This window comes from Nicotiana tabacum, chromosome 8 (genome assembly GCF_000715075.1).
Source record: "Nicotiana tabacum cultivar K326 chromosome 8, ASM71507v2, whole genome shotgun sequence".
NCBI classification, from domain to species: Eukaryota; Viridiplantae; Streptophyta; class Magnoliopsida; order Solanales; family Solanaceae; genus Nicotiana; species Nicotiana tabacum.
The window spans coordinates 125,122,246-125,140,875 of NC_134087.1; the positions used below are offsets into that span (position 1 = coordinate 125,122,246).

General features: G+C 38.3%; 2 protein-coding genes across 2 annotated transcripts; both read right to left on the reverse strand.

Annotated features, from left to right (window-relative positions):
• Positions 1 to 207: 207 nt before the first annotated feature.
• LOC107830952 (uncharacterized) lies at positions 208 to 1,572 on the reverse strand. The gene has a single exon (XM_016658647.2). It carries the CDS (start codon positions 1,452 to 1,454, stop codon positions 447 to 449), a length of 1,008 nt encoding a protein of 335 aa, XP_016514133.1. The 5' UTR covers positions 1,455 to 1,572; the 3' UTR covers positions 208 to 446.
• A 305-nt stretch (positions 1,573 to 1,877) lies between these two features.
• Positions 1,878 to 12,188, reverse strand: LOC107830951 (histone deacetylase 6). The gene is made up of 6 exons (XM_016658646.2): positions 11,483 to 12,188; positions 4,297 to 4,737; positions 4,048 to 4,190; positions 2,994 to 3,084; positions 2,772 to 2,914; positions 1,878 to 2,442 (listed from the first exon to the last, which is right to left on the reverse strand). Exons 1-6 carry the CDS (start codon positions 12,029 to 12,031, stop codon positions 2,388 to 2,390), a joined length of 1,422 nt encoding a protein of 473 aa, XP_016514132.1. The 5' UTR covers positions 12,032 to 12,188; the 3' UTR covers positions 1,878 to 2,387.
• Positions 12,189 to 18,630: the final 6,442 nt, after the last annotated feature.

Genomic DNA, 18,630 nt, shown 5'->3' on the forward strand with positions numbered 1-18,630 from the left:
TAAAAGGGGAAAAATAGACTCTTATATAATGTTAATAAAAGCTCTTCTTTTCTAATGGCCAAAAAGAAAAGGCAAATCCTAGTAATTTTTATAATGACTTGACAAGAACAACAAACCCAGTTTACCGTGACTTATTATGACTTGACAGAGAGGAAAAATTGAATCATGATAAGGCACTAAGGAAAAACTCTTGAGTACAATATATTGAACAATAATACAAGTATAGTTTTTATTTCCTCATAGTAAATCAAACAAAAACAATATGTCTTGCAAAAGAATTTAGACTTATCATCCACCATACTTCTTTCCAAAGGGAGCGTCAAAGTTATCTTCAATAAGTTACAGGTTTAAGTCATAGAGTTAGCCACTAAATCATATCTTCTTGGTCTACAGTTCTTCCCCGAACCTTGCATAAACGCGGAATCTTTAATGCACCAAACCTTTTTTTATCCACCATACTTCTTCCACCTATCAACATAAAACCTCAAAGGCTTAGGCAAAGACATCATCCACTTCTCCAAATCAGGCAATCCACCTGCAAGAGCAACTGTACTATCCTCCTGTTTTTTATTTCCAAGATTCAACACAAAAACCTCTCCTGGAAAAACCTTGTTCATTGCCTCTAAAGTCTCTTCCATTATAACTTTCCCATTTTTTCTAATATCCTCTGGTTCTACACAACTCCCCCCAACATTCACCATTATCCTCCCTCCTTTCTTCAACTTCCCCTTCAATTTCTGCCACGTGTCTGGATTCTGTAGCTCAGGAATCACACACCCTTTACTGAACAAATCCACTAAAAGCCCAGAATACCCATCTTTCACACTAGCATTAAGTGCATTGCTAATGTAAATGAAAAGTCTATCTGGGTATTGTTTTTCAACTTTTGAAAGCCCAAAATATTCTCTTCCAACAGAGATCACAGCTGGGTCAAGCTCATATCCGTGGATGACACCTTGTGGGTACATTTCAAGAATCAATTTGGCAGCCGACCCGGCTCCGAACCCGAGTATTCCTAAAGGCCCAGGTGGTAAAATTGGAGGAAGAGTTGCAAAAACATCGTAATAGGCATTGGTGATTGACTTGAAAAGGAAAGATATGCTGTGGATGTTACCAGGAGCATCTAGAAGAAGAAGGCGAGACCCAGCTAATGGGTGGTCAGCTCTTCTAGAAACTTGTAGAACACGGATGTAGTTGTGCCTGGACTTGAATTTGACTAGGGTTTTGACATGTTCAATGGGGATGCCATCATCTTGTTCTTGTTGTTGATTTGTGGAAGTGATGCTTTTGTGGTTTGAAGCAGCTTGAATTGGGCAGAATTTTAGTGTTATGGGGTTTTGAGGTTTATGGAGGATTTTGAGGAATTTGGGCGGGGAAGAAGGAAGGAGAAAACATTGAAGTGAGGGTTGGATTTGGATGGAGATTTTGAAGTTTTGTGCTGCTACTGAATTCATAGTGTTACAAGACTTGAACTTGTTTGTAGCAATTGATTTATAAGTAGACGATTCACTTTGCTAAAATAGGAAGTCCCTTAAATATAGTAACTGATTTTGGAGTTCTAGCGTTTTGTTCTTGACCATATATACAGGGAATTTATTCATCATGGGGAAAATTACATCTTTTTAGTAAAATACTTCTAGGTCTAACGGCGAATTGCTAAACTATTTAATTTAAGACAGATAAATACAAGTTTTCAAACAATAAAACTATCCACATGAACAAAACCTATGTGCTCAAGACGTATTGAAGAAGTTGCAAAGAGCTTCGATGGCTAAAATCAAGCATTAGTGAAGCTTCAAGTTTTTTACCGAGGCCAAGAATCTTAGATATAGTCGCTGCCTGTGATACTACTAGCGGCCAATTGATAAGTAGGAGACTGATCAATGATCACCACCCTCTATTTAACATAATCTTGTTTTCTACATAAGAAGTTGAATTATCATTGTCTGAAAATTACATGGATAATCCACAGTACTACGTGGATAACCCTCACAGACAACAGATAATTGTATCTTATCAGCACGGATATCAGTAAGAAGAAAGGACACTGTTTACTTTTGTGATGCAACTCTCCGTTTCCAAGGGATAGCATCCGGCTCCCACTTTTCGCATTGTAACTCATAAATCTGTAATCTAAAACCAACGGACTACAATCTACACAGTTAATCTGCAAACACAAAACTTGAGCTCAGCTAGAATACTCCATTCCCACATTCAAGTGCAACTTTCCCATGTATAACAGCTCCTATTTCTACTTCTTTTAGCACAGGAAACTGAGGAACAATTGATAAGTAGAGGGGAAGGTCCAAAGCTCATGGCTTGTAATTTCAACCCAGAACCAATTATCAGTTACTGCACTTGGCAAGATGTAGAAGATAGCTTTTGAACTAGTGATCAGCATCAACCATGTCGTCATCTACTTTGGCTTGGTCGTCGACATCCCTGCATCACAAGCCACATCACTTCAGCTTTTTATACAAGGGAATGTTCATTTCGTAAAAGCACTAAATCTTGACAATAAAATTTCTTTGGGAGTCTTAATCAGAATCTTCTCCAAAGCAAAGGTTGATTAAGGTTGGCCTCACCACATTCGTTCACACATTACAAGTTAAAGCTCAAACCAGTAAACATTCAACCAAATACCAGAGCCTTATCAAGTAACGACTTTCCAAAAATGTAAAGACAGTAGAGGATAAACAAGTGTGTTCAGTTTACAAAACACAAATATTCAACGACTTCACAAATGTGATTAATGCAACTTGAGGCCCTACCTCATGTCAGTTGTTGTTTCGACTGGAGTAAGATTACTATCTGAACTTCGTTGTCTAGGATGCTCATCTTCATCAGCGTCAGACCCATAATCCTCTCCATTCCATATACGTGGTTTTGGTCTTTGATCCATATCTTCCTCTTCCTGCAGTCAGAAGTCCTAGAATAAGGTTGCGTAGTATATGTAGAAATTATATGATCAAGGCCTTGTACCGGCCACTAACCTCCTCTGGAACTTCTGTTGTAGAAGGAGTGGTTTGAAATGGCACACTAGGTGCATGAGGTAATTGTGAGAGTTGCTCAAGCAATATGTTCCTGCAGCCAGCAAGCATTCATGTCAAGTAACATCTACAGGTCGTGTATTCACTCTAAAAACAAAAAAGGAAAAGAGGGACATAATTGTCTGAGTTCACAAGTTGCCTAAGGAAGAAAAATAGGAATTTATGGATTGAAAGAATATGTATTTGTCAGCATATTAGATCAAATAATTGCATAAAGAGTATAGAGTTCACCATCATTAACAAAACAAAAAGCAGAATCTTTCCCTATTCTTGGGTGGAATAACCCGATATGTCTATTCTTGGGTGGACGAACCCAAAGTGGCCTATTCTTGGGAAGAGGCAGAGCTAGAGTATCACTTACGAGTTCAGACGAACCTAGTAGTTTTTGCGTATACCCTATCTTTAATTACGAAATCCATTAAACACGTATAAATATTTAAATGCGAACCCAATAACTAAAAGGAGCTATAAGTTCGGTGGCAAGTTCAGAAACCATAAACTTCAAATCCTGGCTCCACCTCTATTCTTGGGTGGACGAACCCAGAATGCCCTATTCTTGGTTGGACGAACCCGAAATGTCCTATTCACGGGTGGACGAACCCGAAATTGTCCTATTCAAGGGTGGACGAACCCAAAATGTCCTGTTCATGGGTGGACGAACCCAAAATGGCCTGTTCGCGGATGAACATGAAATATCCGATACTAGTATAATCTAGTCACGGATAGAATAACAGAATTTACCTCATGTACACCACTGATACTGAAGCATCAATTTTCTGTACCAGTATTACAGATTATCTGTTATCAACTAATGTCACATGCCCAAAATTAAAAGAACTTCAACATAATTCTGTTCAGCACCAAAATAAAGCATAAAAATGCATAGGAAAGGGGTGTTTAACTAACACATCCAGAAAATTAGATAAGGTCAGTATTTTCGACAGACGCTGATGGAAAAGCCCTCAAACTACAGGAAATAGCACAATTGTCAAATTACCTGATCTTCTCCAGATCCCTGGGTGAATTCTTATTCTCCATGGGGTTTGGTTCAACATGAAGAGTATAATCTGGGCCAAAATACTCAAAATATTCATTGTAAGGCAATTTATTTCCGGGTTCTACCCCAACTGCAACTGCTGTCTGCAACAAGCAGTTGAAACTTAGCACATATTCTGAAACACATAGTAGTAAAAGTTGGGAATCTGAAAAGTAGACACAAAAGAGCAAGATGGAAAGGTAAGAGGACCTCATAGCACCAGCACCTCGCAACATTTCTTATGGTATAACCTCCACCACCCAATACCATTAGAGGGACATTGAAAGATCTGAGGAATCTAAGACAGTCTGCATGGCCCTTGACAGACAAATTGAAGCAACCCAACCTGTCTCCAGCCAGTGAATCAGCCCCACATTGAAGAACGACAGCATCAGGCTGATAGACCTCCATGACTTTTTGAATTACGGGACGAAATAGACGACCAAAACTATCGTCGTCCATCCCATCATTCAACGGAACATTTAGGGCATAGTATTTCCCTTGACCTGCACCAATATCTTTGATATGCCCTGTACCGGGAAAGAAGTCCCCAAACTTATGGAAAGACACTGTCATGACTCTATCCGTTGTGAAAAAAGCCTCCTCAACACCATCACCATGGTGAATATCAATGTCTATATACAATACACGCTGCAGAAAACACTCAACATTTCAGAGGAACAGTAACTCAGAAGAATCTCTATTCCATGCAAAAGAGTGGATCCAAGCAAAAGATGCTGTGAAGCCATAGCTTATTATTGTATGTAAAGACAAACATGCTACAATTATCCAGATCCCATAGTTAATTTTTGATCAAGTAAGCAACTTTACATAAATGAATGGGCCAAAACAAAAGCACCCATACAAGAGGTATACCAAAAAGTATAGAACCTACAAAAAGCTATGGTTCTCTATGATAGACACCCAATCTTCTATACAACAAGGAGCTTCATGGCTGCACCAAAAGAAAACAAGGGAAAAGAGGCTACTTCTCAACTGAATAAAACTCATCTCTATCCCTTCAAAAGCTCTTATGTTTCTTTCTCTTCAAATAACCCACGTGATTGCTAGTGGAGCAACAGTCCATGCCCTGCACCTTATATTTGATAAGCAGAGAAATGACAAGCAATCAACTAAGTTCCATTCCCTAGAAATCTTACAGATTAGTACTTAACCTAGTAATTAGTAATTTCTATTGAGACTCAATGTGATTAATCACTTGAGTGGAGTTTTAACAAATATATGTACATAGAGGTGGAACTAGATTGCAACTTGAAATTGTAATGTGTCGATATTTCTTTTAACTTGTCTTTATGATACGTGAGATGTTTCCATAGAGATGGAACAAATCTATCTTAGCCAGTGTTTGGAAAAGCGATCGCTTCGTCGCTTTAAGCGCGAAGCGACGCGAAGCAACAGGGCATCGCTTTTTACTGCCTGAGGCGACGCGATCGTGTGAAGCGCACGCTTCAGTGAAAAAAACAACAAGGCGACGAAGCGAGTGAAGCGATCGCTTCTCTTAAAAAATCGCAGCTGGGCCCTTTTTTTAAAAAAAAAAAAAAAGATTGGGTCTGTTTGTAAATTATACAAAACAGACCCCTAAACTCGCTATTACAGATCCTCGACAAAAAAGAGTGTAAATACACGCCTTCTCTCTTCTTCATCGCAAAACTAGGGTTTCTGCCATTTCTCCGGTCCAGATAAATTCTTCTTCTCCTTCTTATTTTTTTCTTTCTTCTTCTTGTCCAGATTCTCCTTTTTTTCTTTTTTTTTCCTTCTTTCTTCCTTCTTCTTCTTCTCTTCTCTTTTTCACTTTTTCTCGTCCAGCGTCTGCAAAGCTAAGGCAGGCACTGTTTTCTTTTTTTTTTCCCTTTTATTCTTCTTAATTTTAATATGTATTTTAGTTTATAAAATTACTTATTATATGTATGTGTTATATTTTTCAATTTATTTGATTTTTTAATGTGTATTTCAGTTTAGAAATTTAATTAATATATATATATATATATATATATATATATATATATGTTATATTTTAGTTTATTTGATTTTTTTAATGTGTATTCAGTTTATAAATTAATTATTATATGTATGTTATATTTTCAGTTTGATAAATTGTAAAATTTATTTCAGTTCAGAAAATTTATTATTATTATTATTTTAGTTTATTTGATTTTTTTAATGTGTATTCAGTTTATAAATTAATTATTATATATATGTTATATTTTCAGTTTGATTAATTGTAAAATGTATTTCAGTTTAGAAAATTAATTATTATTATTATTATATATATATGTTATATTTTAGTTTATTTGATTTTTTTAATATGTATTTCAGTTTATAAATTAATTATTATATATATATTATATGTATTTTAAGAATTGCGCTTCACTTCAACGAAGCGTGCGCTTCGCTTTTGAAGTGAGGCGAGCCCCTATCGCCTTTTTTGCGCTTCGTGCTCTCAAAAACATTGATCTTAGCTAATACAATGATAATAGGCAGGGTTTTTCATATTCTCCAGCATAGATTTGACAGAATAAAATTCAAGTTATCTGCTTTACTGAACTTTAAACTAGGGACTTTTTCCATTTCCTCAGATAAGTACTTTAGGCTTCCATACCTTCAATAATTCATAAAGATGGTAAGTATGATTTATTCCCTGCACATAACACTTCTTTGAAGTTACACCAAATGCTACAACCTGAATCAACCAATCCACAAGTATATAAACCATGGGCATCATGCATACCCTTTTGTTTGCTTCATCCTCAAAATGGTTTACCAGAAACTTACACATAAGGGCAGGGCCACATAATGCATTAGACACAGAAATTCCTTTTCACCCAATGTACAAAAACATGAGAAAGTACAAAGCACCCTACTAAATGACGGCATCATCACTTCTTTACATGAGTTGTAATTCTTTCTTTTTTTAATAAATACAAAATGGTTGTTACATTTTTGGGTGTTCACGGTTCAATTTAACTCGATTTTTACCTAAAACTAAACCAAACTAACCATGTCGGTTTGCTAAATATATAAACCAAACCAAAAGAATCGGTTTTATGGTTTCCGCTTTTCTCATTTTCATGGCTTTATTAGTCACAGTAAATAGAAATTCATTGAATTAAATCTATTAGATCTACAAATAAAGAATTTCATATGTCAATATATGTTTAGTAAAAATCGAACAGATTGATAAACATATGATTTAATGCAACATCCATATAAACATCCAAAGGTGAGAAATTTTCACTGTGAGATATGATTTTTGATTGTTACCTTTTGTAAATCTAACAAAAATCTTACAATCATATTCTGTTTCATAAAAAAAATTCTTACAATCATATATGCTTTCAACCTTAACCAAGTTTCATGATTAAAACAATTAACAATAGACTCCAAAAGAACTTCAGTACTGAAGCATACAAAACTAAAATGAAACATAAATTGACATATACCGTTGATGTTTATAAATTTTCGATAAAGCACTATGTCAAAACAAATAAATTATCAAGGTTTATCATGACTTGTGAACATGAAAGACTAAGGAAATAGAAATACTTCTACAACATTGGATAAGAAATTAACTAAACACTAGGATCAAACACCTAAATATAACTCTGAACTGATTTTCCTTAGTCCTATACCCAAAGAAAACAAAATCGGTCATCTCACTCTTTTTTTAACTTAGCTTAAATTTATCCAAATTCGGAGTGAGTCTAAAATCTAAATTAGAATATTCACAAGGAGATGAAGCTGTTAAGTTACCCCCTTGTCTACTGTTTTCTAGTTGGAGATATCAGAAATTTCTGAGAACCTTGAAGTTCATCAAACACAGTAGGTATTCCCAGCAATTTTCAATAGTCACTAATTGTTATCTGGGTGTGGTACATTATGCTCCCTCCTGTCGCAATTCATACGTCATTGTTTGACCTCTGTACTCAAATTTTTTTAACGTTTGATCATGATAGTTAAAAACATTTGAAAAATCTCATCAACTTAACTCTTGAAGTACTGTTTCAATTTTCACATTTTGCTACCGATTTTTGAGTTAATCATTATAATTTTGACCTCAAATAGTCAAACAGATGCCACCTATGTGGCTCTAATTCCAAAGAAAGTGGGAGCCAAGGAATTGAAAGACTTTAGACCTATCAGTCTGATAGGTAGCATCTATAAAATTATTTCAAAGATTGTGACAAAGAGACTCAAAAAAGTGATGTGCAAATTGGTGGATACTATGGCCTTTATCAAAGGCAGGCAAATTATGGATGCTATTCTCATTGCTAATGAGTGTGTAGATGCTAGAATGAAGAGCAAAAATCCGGGCATTCTGTGTAAGCTGGATATAGAAAAGGCATATGATCACCTGAACTGGGAGTTTTTGTTGGGAATCTTGCTGAAGATGGGCTTTGCTGAAAGGTGGATCAGCTGGATCAAATTCTGCATTAGCACTGTAAAATTCTCCATTCTGATTAATGGTGATTTTTCTCATCTCAAAGAGGATTGAGACAGGGGGACCCTATGTCACCCTTCTTATTTATTCTTGCAATAGAAGGTTTAAACAACTTGTTTAAAATTGCCAAAGCTAACAACAGGATTAGGGGGTTCAGGGTGAAGTCTAGGGAATCAGATTACTTGGAAATCACACATTTGCAATATGCAGATGATACACTGGTGTTTTGTGATGCTAGTAGGGATCAAATGCTATCTCTGAGAGTAGTTTTCATTCTTTTTGAAGCTATATTTGGATTACACATTAACTGAAATAAGTGTTTCATTTATCAAGTTAATGAAGTAATGGAGATACATGGCTTGGTGAGAATCCTTGGAGGTAGAATAGGAGTTCTGCCAACTGCTTATCTGGGAATGCCACTAGGGGCAAAAAGCAAATCAAAGGGGATATGGAATGGAGTAGTAGAGAAATGTGAGAAGAAGTTAGTTAGCTGGAAGAGCCAATATCTATCCTTGGGAGAAAGATTAACCCTCAATAACAGTGTTCTTGACGCCATGCCTACTTGCATGATGTCCTTATTCCCAATGCCTGCAAGTGCAGTGAAAAAACTTGATGTTCTGAGAAGAAACTTCCTATGGCACGACTGCAGTGAAAAGAACAAAATCCATCTCGTCATATGGGATATCCTTACAGCCAGCAAGAAGGAAGGGGGAATGGGGAATGGGGATCAGGAATCTGAAAATCCAGAACCAAAGTTTGATGATGAAGTGGTTATGGAGGTTTGCCACAACAGAGCAATCTTTGCGGAAGAATGTAATCAAGGCAAGGTATGGGATGGAAGGAAATTGGACAACTAAACCTGTAAATAGTCCTTATGGGGTAAGTTTGTGGAGGTCGATCAGAAATCTTTGGCCTAAACTCAGTAACAAATCCAGCCTCAAAGTTAGAAATGGAATGAAAACATCTTTTGGGAAGATATATGGCTTGGGCAAAGAACTCTGAAGCAACTTTTTCCGGACATTTACAATTTGAATTAACAACAAGGATCATCTGTTGGAGAGGTGTGGACAGGCCAAGGGTGGAACCTCACTTATAGAAGATTACTAAACGATTGGGAAATTCAGAGATTAATAGCTTTCTATAACACCCTAGAACAATTCAAAGGGACTTCCAATATTGAGGATCGTGTGATTTGGCAAGGGGGTAGAGAAGGCAGGTTCTCTGTTAGATCAACTTACAAGGAGTACAACCACTCTAACAACCAAATTGGTTGTTGGCCTTGGAAGTTGATATGGAAAGTTAAAATCCCATACAAAGTTGCATGTTTTACTTGGCTTTTAGCAAGAGAGGCAATTCTAACACAAGATAACCTCATCAAATGAGGATATCAGTTGGGATCCAGATGTTATTTATGTGAAGAACATGAGGAAACAATCAACCATCTTTTTTTGCATTGCAGAGTCACTGACCAACTATGAAAGATATTCATCAACTTGAGGGGGATTCGATGGGTCATGTCTGGGAGAATCCGGGAAGTTCTAGCTAGCTGGAAAAGAGATGGTGAACAATCCAATCAGAAAGAGATGGAAGACTGTCCTTGCTTGTATATGGTGGACAATTTGGAAGGAAAGGAATCAAAGGTGTTTTGAAGACAACCATAGTCCTATACAAAAGCTGAAGATGAGTTGTCTAGTGCTCTATTTTTTGGTGTAAACAGGAGTATTTAGAAGAATGTGAAAGTATTTTTGATGTTTTAGACTTTTTATGAGATTTAACAGAGAACTAGACTAGAATAGAACAAGAATCTCTTCTGTACTCCCTCTTGTAATTATGGATGGATACACTGGTTTAGTGTAGGCCACCTTTTATATTAATACAAACATGTTACCTTATCAAAAAAAAAAAAAACTAGACAAAGAGAATAGTAATTTTATAAAGGAGGACACTATAATAATCAAGATGACTTAAGTGTCAAATGAAGAGCTAGTGATTCAAAAGCACTACAAGGTTAACATTAAGGCAATGCTACCGAGATCATCCAAGGGTTTAAGTTAAAGCCTAAAGTTATTTGCTTTTGTCCTACATTGGTGCTAGGAATAATAGGAGCGAGAAACGAGAGGATACCGAAAAGAATGCTCACTTAATACAAAAATTTTCCTCATACGACCATAAGGTAATATGTGGTTAGTCACATAGGGGAACAATAGTGCTTCTATACACCAGTATTTGACTCATCTTTTTTGTTTTTCTTTTTTTTTTTTTTTTTTTTGGTGACGATGGTATTCAAGCCAACTTGTGCATACCTCGACTATTCTACCACGTACCTACTACCTCCTACTAGCATAGGTACAGGACATCTGCCCACCAAGGCTTAGGTACAAGTATTTGGCTCATTTTAGTGAAAATAGAATGTAAAGACTAAAGTTACAACAAATCCTTCATTTGGTTTGTGCCTAGAGTGTTTTTGATTCATTATTGTAGCCAGAATATATTGTTGACACATGTTACCTGCTACATCAGGCAAAGGTGAATAGACGGTGTAAAATTTCTTTCCAATGACACTGTATATAGCTTAAACTCTTTAATATATGTCAAAACAATGTACTTTAATTGCTCCTTCCGATCCACTTTAATTGATTTTTTGGCCTTTTTTTATGGTCCATAATATTTGATTTTTTCAGATATAAAGAAGGAATTAACTTCTTTTTTCTAAAGTTGCCGTCGGAGTAAAGCGTCTTTAAGAGTGCTTGTTATATTTCCAAGGAACAAATTAAGGTTAATATGGTCAATTTAATTGTTAACTAATGCTAAAAGTGAATTTCTTCAAAACAGCCAAAAAAATTATTAAAGTAGACCGCATGGAGTATAAAGTACAGACTATCAGGAAACATTTATTACAAAAACAAAAATGTAATATTAGCAGGTAAAAGTGTTTACCCTATGGATTTTGAGGAGCTCAAGAATACCGAGAACAATATCATTGACATAGCAAAATCCAGAAGCTTCACTTTTTTTTGCATGGTGGAGCCCACCGGCCCAGTTGATAGTAATATCAGCGTCTTGCCTATTAAGCTTAACAGCAGCACCAATAGATCCACCAGCAGAAGCCTGACAAAACCCGAAAAGCCCATCAAAAACAGGGCAGTCCTCACCAACATTGAAGCGTTTGAGATGACGCGCGTGGGTATGGTCATGAAGAGTCTCCGGCGAAACGGAGGAAAGGAAGTCGACGTAGTCCGGCGAGTGGAACCGGCGAATGTCATCGGGACCCGCCGGAAAAGGGCGACTGATTTCCATACGACGGTGTAGGTAGTAGTGCACGATGAGATTGTGGGCCATACGTATACGGTGAGGCTTCATTGGGTGACCTTGCCCGTAGTAATAGTCGCCGATTGTGGGCTCGTAGAAGTATGAGACACGGCGCTTCTTCGCGTCGGTTCCGGTGGATGGAAGCGACGCGCTGCCGTCAACGGTGGAAGAGTCCATGGGCCACTACTTTTGGGCTCGGACTGAGAGTGATGATGAAGTTGGGTTTAGTTGTCCTCTTTGATTTCTATGAAACTCCTCGCAGTCTATTGAGTCCAGGAGATATAGGGAAAGAGAAGGACACGAGAAAAAAAGTCTGTCTCCTCTTAATTCCTATAGGGTGTCATTATTATTAATAGGGAGAAATTTAAAAATAGCCCGATTTACCAGGGTTCATTCAAAAATAGCCACAGCTCCAAAAGTATTGAAATTTAGCCATTTTTATGTAAAGATAAATCTGAACAAAAATATTATTTAAAATCCAGAAAAATACTCCAGCATAATATACTGGAGTTCTAGTATAAATATATTGGAACTCCAGTCTAATATACTGGAGGTCCAGCATAATATACTGGAGTTTGGAGCACCCGTGCTCCAGTCTCCAGTATATTATACTGGAACCAGCAAAGTATACCGGTCCAGCATAATATGCTGGAAGTTCATACACAGGTGCACCGAACTCCAGTATATTATGTTGGACTGGTCTTTATTGCAGTAAAGTAGTGGCTATTTTTCAATGACTTGGCAAACACTGGCTATTTTTGAATGACCAGTCCGAAAACTAGCTAGATCGTGCTATTTTATTAATAAGCTTCTCAATGCAGATATTATTATTATTATTATTATTATTATTATTATTATTATTGTTGTTGTTGTTGTTGTTGTTGTTGTTGTTGTTGTTGTTATTGTTGTTGTTATTGTTATTGTTATTGTTATTATTGTTATTATTATTATTATTGTTATTGTTATTTATTATAAGAGGTAGTCAAATTAATTTTTCATTATAGTTTTACAAAGTTTATAAATATATACATTTAATTTAAGTTATGCGGGCCTTTTTACTGATGTCGTTGCGGTCTAATTGATGGGGTCGAGGTCTTCTATGGTTGATTCTGCAGCTTCGACTGTTTCGGGGTCCATAATGACTTCTCTAGCTCCATTTTGTGATGACCTCAACCCTGCTGATTGATATGCTTCTTTTTTCTTATCTTTCTTTTGTTGAGTTGTCGTGTTGTCCATGGCAATTCAGTAGCACTTCGGGGCGTGCGTTTTTCCCCTCGTATGTTGAATATTTTCTAAGGTGTTGGGAATTTGATAACGTGGTATAAGCTGGAGGGGACGGATCGCATAGGGTATATCCACGGTCGTCCCACTATAGCGTCGTACGTGGTGGCCTGGTCCATAATGTGCAACGTTGTCTCCATAATTACCCCACTGGCGAGGACGGGGAGTGTAATTTCTCCCGAAGTATATTCGACTATATTGTTAAAACCGATTAGTGTGATGCAACATGACACTATCTTATCCCCGAGTCTCATCTGGGCGAGGAATCGGGGATGGATGATGCACGCTCCACTTCCATCATCTACCATGATACGTTTAACATTAGTATCTAAAATTCGTAAAGTAATGAGTAAGGCATCACAATGAGGGAAAGTCATGTCGTCGGCATTTGACTCGTCGAAGATGATATTTTCTTCGAGTACGTCATACCATTCGTGGGTGATCAATCTTTTGAGCTCATGGGTGGTGATGAACTTGACGCCATTGACGGAGGCATCATCGCTGCCACCAATAATCATATTGATGGTACGAGCTGGTGAGGGTAGCTTTGACGGGCCTTGATGTTCTCGATCCCTATCAAAGATGTTACATCCTTTGTCGCTCTTGAACCCTCTCTACTCAACCCATTCTGAAAGTCTGCGACGGCCATCCATTCGGGCACATTTGGTAAGGTCATCCTTACCATGTTGAGCTGAGTAAGGAAGTCCGTCAGTCCCTCTCCTAAGGATTGTTTGACGGCGAAGATGTCATTTACTCTTCGGCTTTCTTGGCCCCGGAATGTGCCATCATGAACTTGTCAGCCATTTCTTCGCTATGGAGTGGGCTGGTAGCTGTGAAAATCATATTAATGCCCTTCTATCGAGGGTTTCGCCAAATTTTTTCAGCCAAATGGGGGACACTTGCTCCTTGGTGAGGCCGTTGCCCTTCACAGCGATGACGTAATGAGTCACATGGTCTTTGGGGTCGGTTATCCCACAGTATATTCTGAGATATGGTGTCATTTTGAAGGTCTTTGGCATGGCCTGTGGGGCCACTTCCTCGCTATACAGTTGTTCTATGAACCTATCAGCGTCCCCCTTTGGCAGTAGTTTAGGGGCGCCAGGTATCTTGTCCACTCATTCCTGGTATTTTTTCATTTGGTCTCTGAACGCCTTGTTCTTATTCTACATTTCTTCCATTCTTTTCAAAACAGCAGCGAGGACGTTGTCACCTGCACTGTTAGTAACATCGCGAGTTTTACCTGGAGTTAGAGGGTCTGGTTGGTCGACATATTCGTTCCTCGCTGTGTTGTGTGGGCTCTTGTGATTTCGGTAGTCGTGCCTGGATCTTGTTTGCTGAGCACACTGGATAGGGTATCAATTAGCCATGCTTCGAGGAGTTTCTTCATAACATGTGGTGTCCCCTCTCCCGCGGACGTGGAGGGTCTTTTCCTATTTGGTTTTGTAGAGCTGCAGAAATGTGAGGGTGACCTTTCTCATCTGGGAGAGGCCATAGGCGTTACCCCCACATCAAGGGTGTCATAACCTTCGTAGATAGCATTCATGAGGTTTAGGGAAACATTATTTGTTGCCCTCATTGTGTTTCCTTGGTTACCTACTATGAAAATTTTGTACGTGCAGAGAAGAGTGGTAAAATTTGTGGCTTGTTAGTTTAGCAAGTCATGTGAGTTGTAGATCTAATAGAAACTAAAAGATTAACTAAGAAAATCCCCACAGATGGTGCCAAATTGTTTATCTTAAAATTTAGATCTAGGTTTAAACAATCAGATTTTCTAACACATTTGAGTTAATCTTAGCCAATAATAATATCCAAAAGGCCGTTTGAATGATTTTGTAATAAAATGGTTTAAGCCGTCGGATAATAATAAATATGCAGTAAAGACAATATTTAATGGCCCAAGAGCAAAGAAGATAGCATTCTGTGATGAGGTCATCACTTGTTTTACAAGTCGATTCTGTGATCTAAGGCCTTAAAAAGCTCTTTTTGTCTCATCTTGATTTGCGTGCACAGTCCGGACGTGTATCCGGAAATCCATTATGTGAAAATCTATGAAAAAGAATAAATTTTACTTTTAAAATGAATTTAAGTTGATTTAGGTCAACATTTTGGGTAAACGGACGGACCCATAATTCGACGGTCCCGGAGGGTCCGCATGAAAATATGGGACTTAGGCGTATGCCTAGAATTGAATTCCGAGGTCCCAAGCCCGAGAAATAAATTTTTTAAGGAAATTATTTAACTGAAATTATAAGAGTTTTTAGAAATTGGAATGTGTTTGAATTTGATGGTATCGAGCCCGTATTTTGCTTCCGTAGCCCGGTACAGGTCTTATATGGCATTTAAGTTGAACCTATAAAATTTGGTAAGAAACGGACTTAAAATGACGTGAATCGGACCATCGGTTGATAAAAATGGAACTTAAGAGTTCATGAGATTTTTCTTTGATTTTGATGCTAAATTCATTGTTATTGATGTTATTTTGATGATTTGATCACGCGAGCAAGTCCGTATGATATTTTTGGACTTGCGTGCATGTTTGGTTTGGATCCCCGAGGGCTCGGGTGAGTTTTGGATAGGTCACAGAGTGAAAATTGACTTAGGAAAACTACTGGTATATTGCCGATCTGCAGGCTTCGCAATTGCGAAGCCTAGCTTGCAATTGCGAGCTCGCATTTGCGAAAAAACCCATCGCATTTGTGAAGACTGGCTAGATAGGGAACCTTCGCATTTGCGAAGCTTATGTCACAAGTGCGACCTTGACAGGCACCGCAATTGCGAACATTGTTCGCATTTGCGAAAAAAGCAGACATAGGCCATCTTTCGCAATTGCGAAGCTTTGGCCGCAATTGCGAGTTCGCATTTGCGAACCAGGCTTCGCAATTGCGATATATGCGCCTGTGTAAATCATGACTTAGCCGAAAATCTCTCATTTTTCAAACTTTCTCAAAACCTAAATACCTTTGGGCGATTTTTCAAAGACAACTACTCTTCCAAATCGATTGTAAGTCATTTCTAACTCATTTTCTTTAATCTTTAACATCTTTTCACATGATTTCAACTCAAAATCAATGGTTTTCATGGGGGAATTGGGTGTTTTGGGTAGAACTTAGGGTTTTCAAATTTTAGGGATTTGGACCTCGATTTGAGGTCTGATTTTAAAACAAATTATATATTTGGGTTCGTGGGTGAATGGGTAATCGAGTTTTGGTTTGAACCTCGGGTTTTGACCATGTGGGTCCGGGGTCGATTTTTGATGTTTTGGGGAAATCATTGGAAAACTTATTTTCATGCATTAGAATTGATTCATTTAGCATTTATTGATATAGTTAAGTAACTTGTGGCTAGATACAAGCGAATTGGTGGTGGAAACAAGAGGTAAAGCGGTAGTTGAGGCTTGAATTGTGTTCGTGGCATCGAGGTAAGTGTTTGGTCTAACCTTAACTTGAGGGATTAGGAGTCGTGTCTTATTTATTATGTGTTAATTGTTGAGTACGACGTATAGGCATGGTGACGAGTATCTATACGTTGGTGTCAAGCATGCCCGTGAGTCTTATACGATGATTAATCTGACTCTGATTCGTATTATTCATGCTTTATATGATGATTTCTATTGTTGAACAAGGCTTGTGGAAGTATTATTGGTAATTGAACATTGAAGAGCATTGGCTCAAGTCGTAAAATGATTTGTGGAAGTATTATTGGCAATTGAACCTTGTAGAGCCTTGGCTCAAGTTGTGAATTTAGTTGTGAAGTAAATATGGAAAGGTGAAGAGGTTTATGATATTATCTCCCTTGCCGGGATGTTGTTACTTTTGATGTTATCTCCCTTGCCAAGATGTTATTGTTTTTGATATTGTTTCCCTTACCGGGATATGGTTGTTATACTATTGTCCCCTTGCCGGGATTTTATTATGATTTTATTGATTCCCTTGTCCTTATTGCTTTGTGATTGTTGTTTGGGTAAGGAAGAGTATTAAAGCACGAAAGGTGATGCCGTGTATGATTTTTGTGAGAGAGTATTAATGCACGAAGGGTGATGTCGTTCCGATATTGTGAGGTAAAAGCACGAAGGGTGATGCCGTGCTATACGATGTACCATTTCGTGCCATGATATGAGTGATAATGCACAACAGATCATTCCGTGCCATGATTATGTGAGGTAAAAGCACGAAGGGTGGTGTCGTACCGATTTTTTTGATTTTATGGTGAGGACAAGAGTAAAAACACGAAGGGTGATGCCGTGCACTTGTCTTTTATTTCTGATTCTTGTTGATAATTGAACTTTGGTGTTCCCTAAATTTATCTGATGTTCTTCTGTTATTACCTGATGTTCCCCGCAGCATGTTTCCCCCTCCTACACTTAACTATTCATTTCTAACTTTATTTTTCGTTGTATATGATTTAACTGCATAGGTTTATTTGGTAGTCTGGTCCTAGCCTCATCACTACTTCACCGAGGTTAGGCTAGGCACTTACCAGCACATGGGGTCGGTTGTGCTGATACTACACTCTGCACTGTGTGTAGATCCCGATGCTGTAGCTTTTGGACCGCTGTGAGGAGGCTGCCTTCAGTCCATTCAGGCGCCCCGAGGTAGTCCTGCAAGCGTCAGCAGGCCTTGGCGTCTCCTTCTATCATTTCCTTTCTATTTTTTACTTATTCAGAGATAGATTTGTGTATTTCTATTCAGACTTTATTTGTAGTATTCATAGATGGTCCGTGACATTGTGACACCAAATTCTGGGTAGAGTTGTACTGAGACTTCCGCAGTTTGTATTAATCTAAATTATCAAATTTCATCTTCCGCATTGTTTTTGTTATTGTTACTTCTGCTGTTTTTGTTATGTTGTTTTTGAATTGTTAAGGGATTAAAAATGAAAAATGGTTAAACAATTGGATTAATTGGGTTTCCTAGCTTTCACTAGTAGGCGCCATCATGACCCCCGATGGTGGGGAATCCGGGTCGTGACAAGTTGGTATTAGAGCTCTAGGTCAGTTAGGTCTCACAATTCACGGACAAGATTAGTAGAGTCTGAGGGATCGGTACGGAGACGTCTGTATTTATCCCCCAGAGGATACAGAGTTAGTAAAAACTTTACATCTATTCTTTCCTGTCGTGCGGTTTGGTTTCTCAATGCTAATTGAATTTCTACTCTGTTCTTTCACAGATGGCGAGAACACGCACTTCCTCATCCACTGATCAGCAGCTCTCACGAGGGGCAGAGGGCGATGCCGAGGTCGTGCTAGAGGCCGAGGCAGGGGCAAGGCTCAGCCTAGGGCAGCAGCACTAGCGGCGGAGCCTCAGGTTGAGTTTGATGATGAGGTTCCGGCCCAGGCAGTTCTGGTGGGCCTAGCTCAGGTCCCAGAGGGGTTCATTGCTACCCCAGTACTCCAGGATGTTCTGGTCCGTCTAGTGGGCCTTATGGAGAGTGTCACCCGGGCAGGCTTACTACCGGTAGCACCAGCCATCTTTCAGGCCGGGGGAGGAGCACAGACT

What these genes read in the sequence shown, in the direction of transcription:
- LOC107830952 (XM_016658647.2), bottom strand. Translation starts at nt 1,454, where the DNA reads ATGAATTCAGTAGCAGCACAAAACTTCAAAATCTCCATCCAAATCCAA.
- LOC107830951 (XM_016658646.2), bottom strand. Translation starts at nt 12,031, where the DNA reads ATGGACTCTTCCACCGTTGACGGCAGCGCGTCGCTTCCATCCACCGGA. An exon ending in AGCTCCTCAAAATCCATAGG is followed by an intron (nt 4,738 to 11,482) that starts GTAAACACTTTT and finishes TGTTTTCTGCAG; the next exon opens with CGTGTATTGTATATAGACAT. An exon ending in AGGGATCTGGAGAAGATCAG is followed by an intron (nt 3,085 to 4,047) that starts GTAATTTGACAA and finishes TGCTGGCTGCAG; the next exon opens with GAACATATTGCTTGAGCAAC.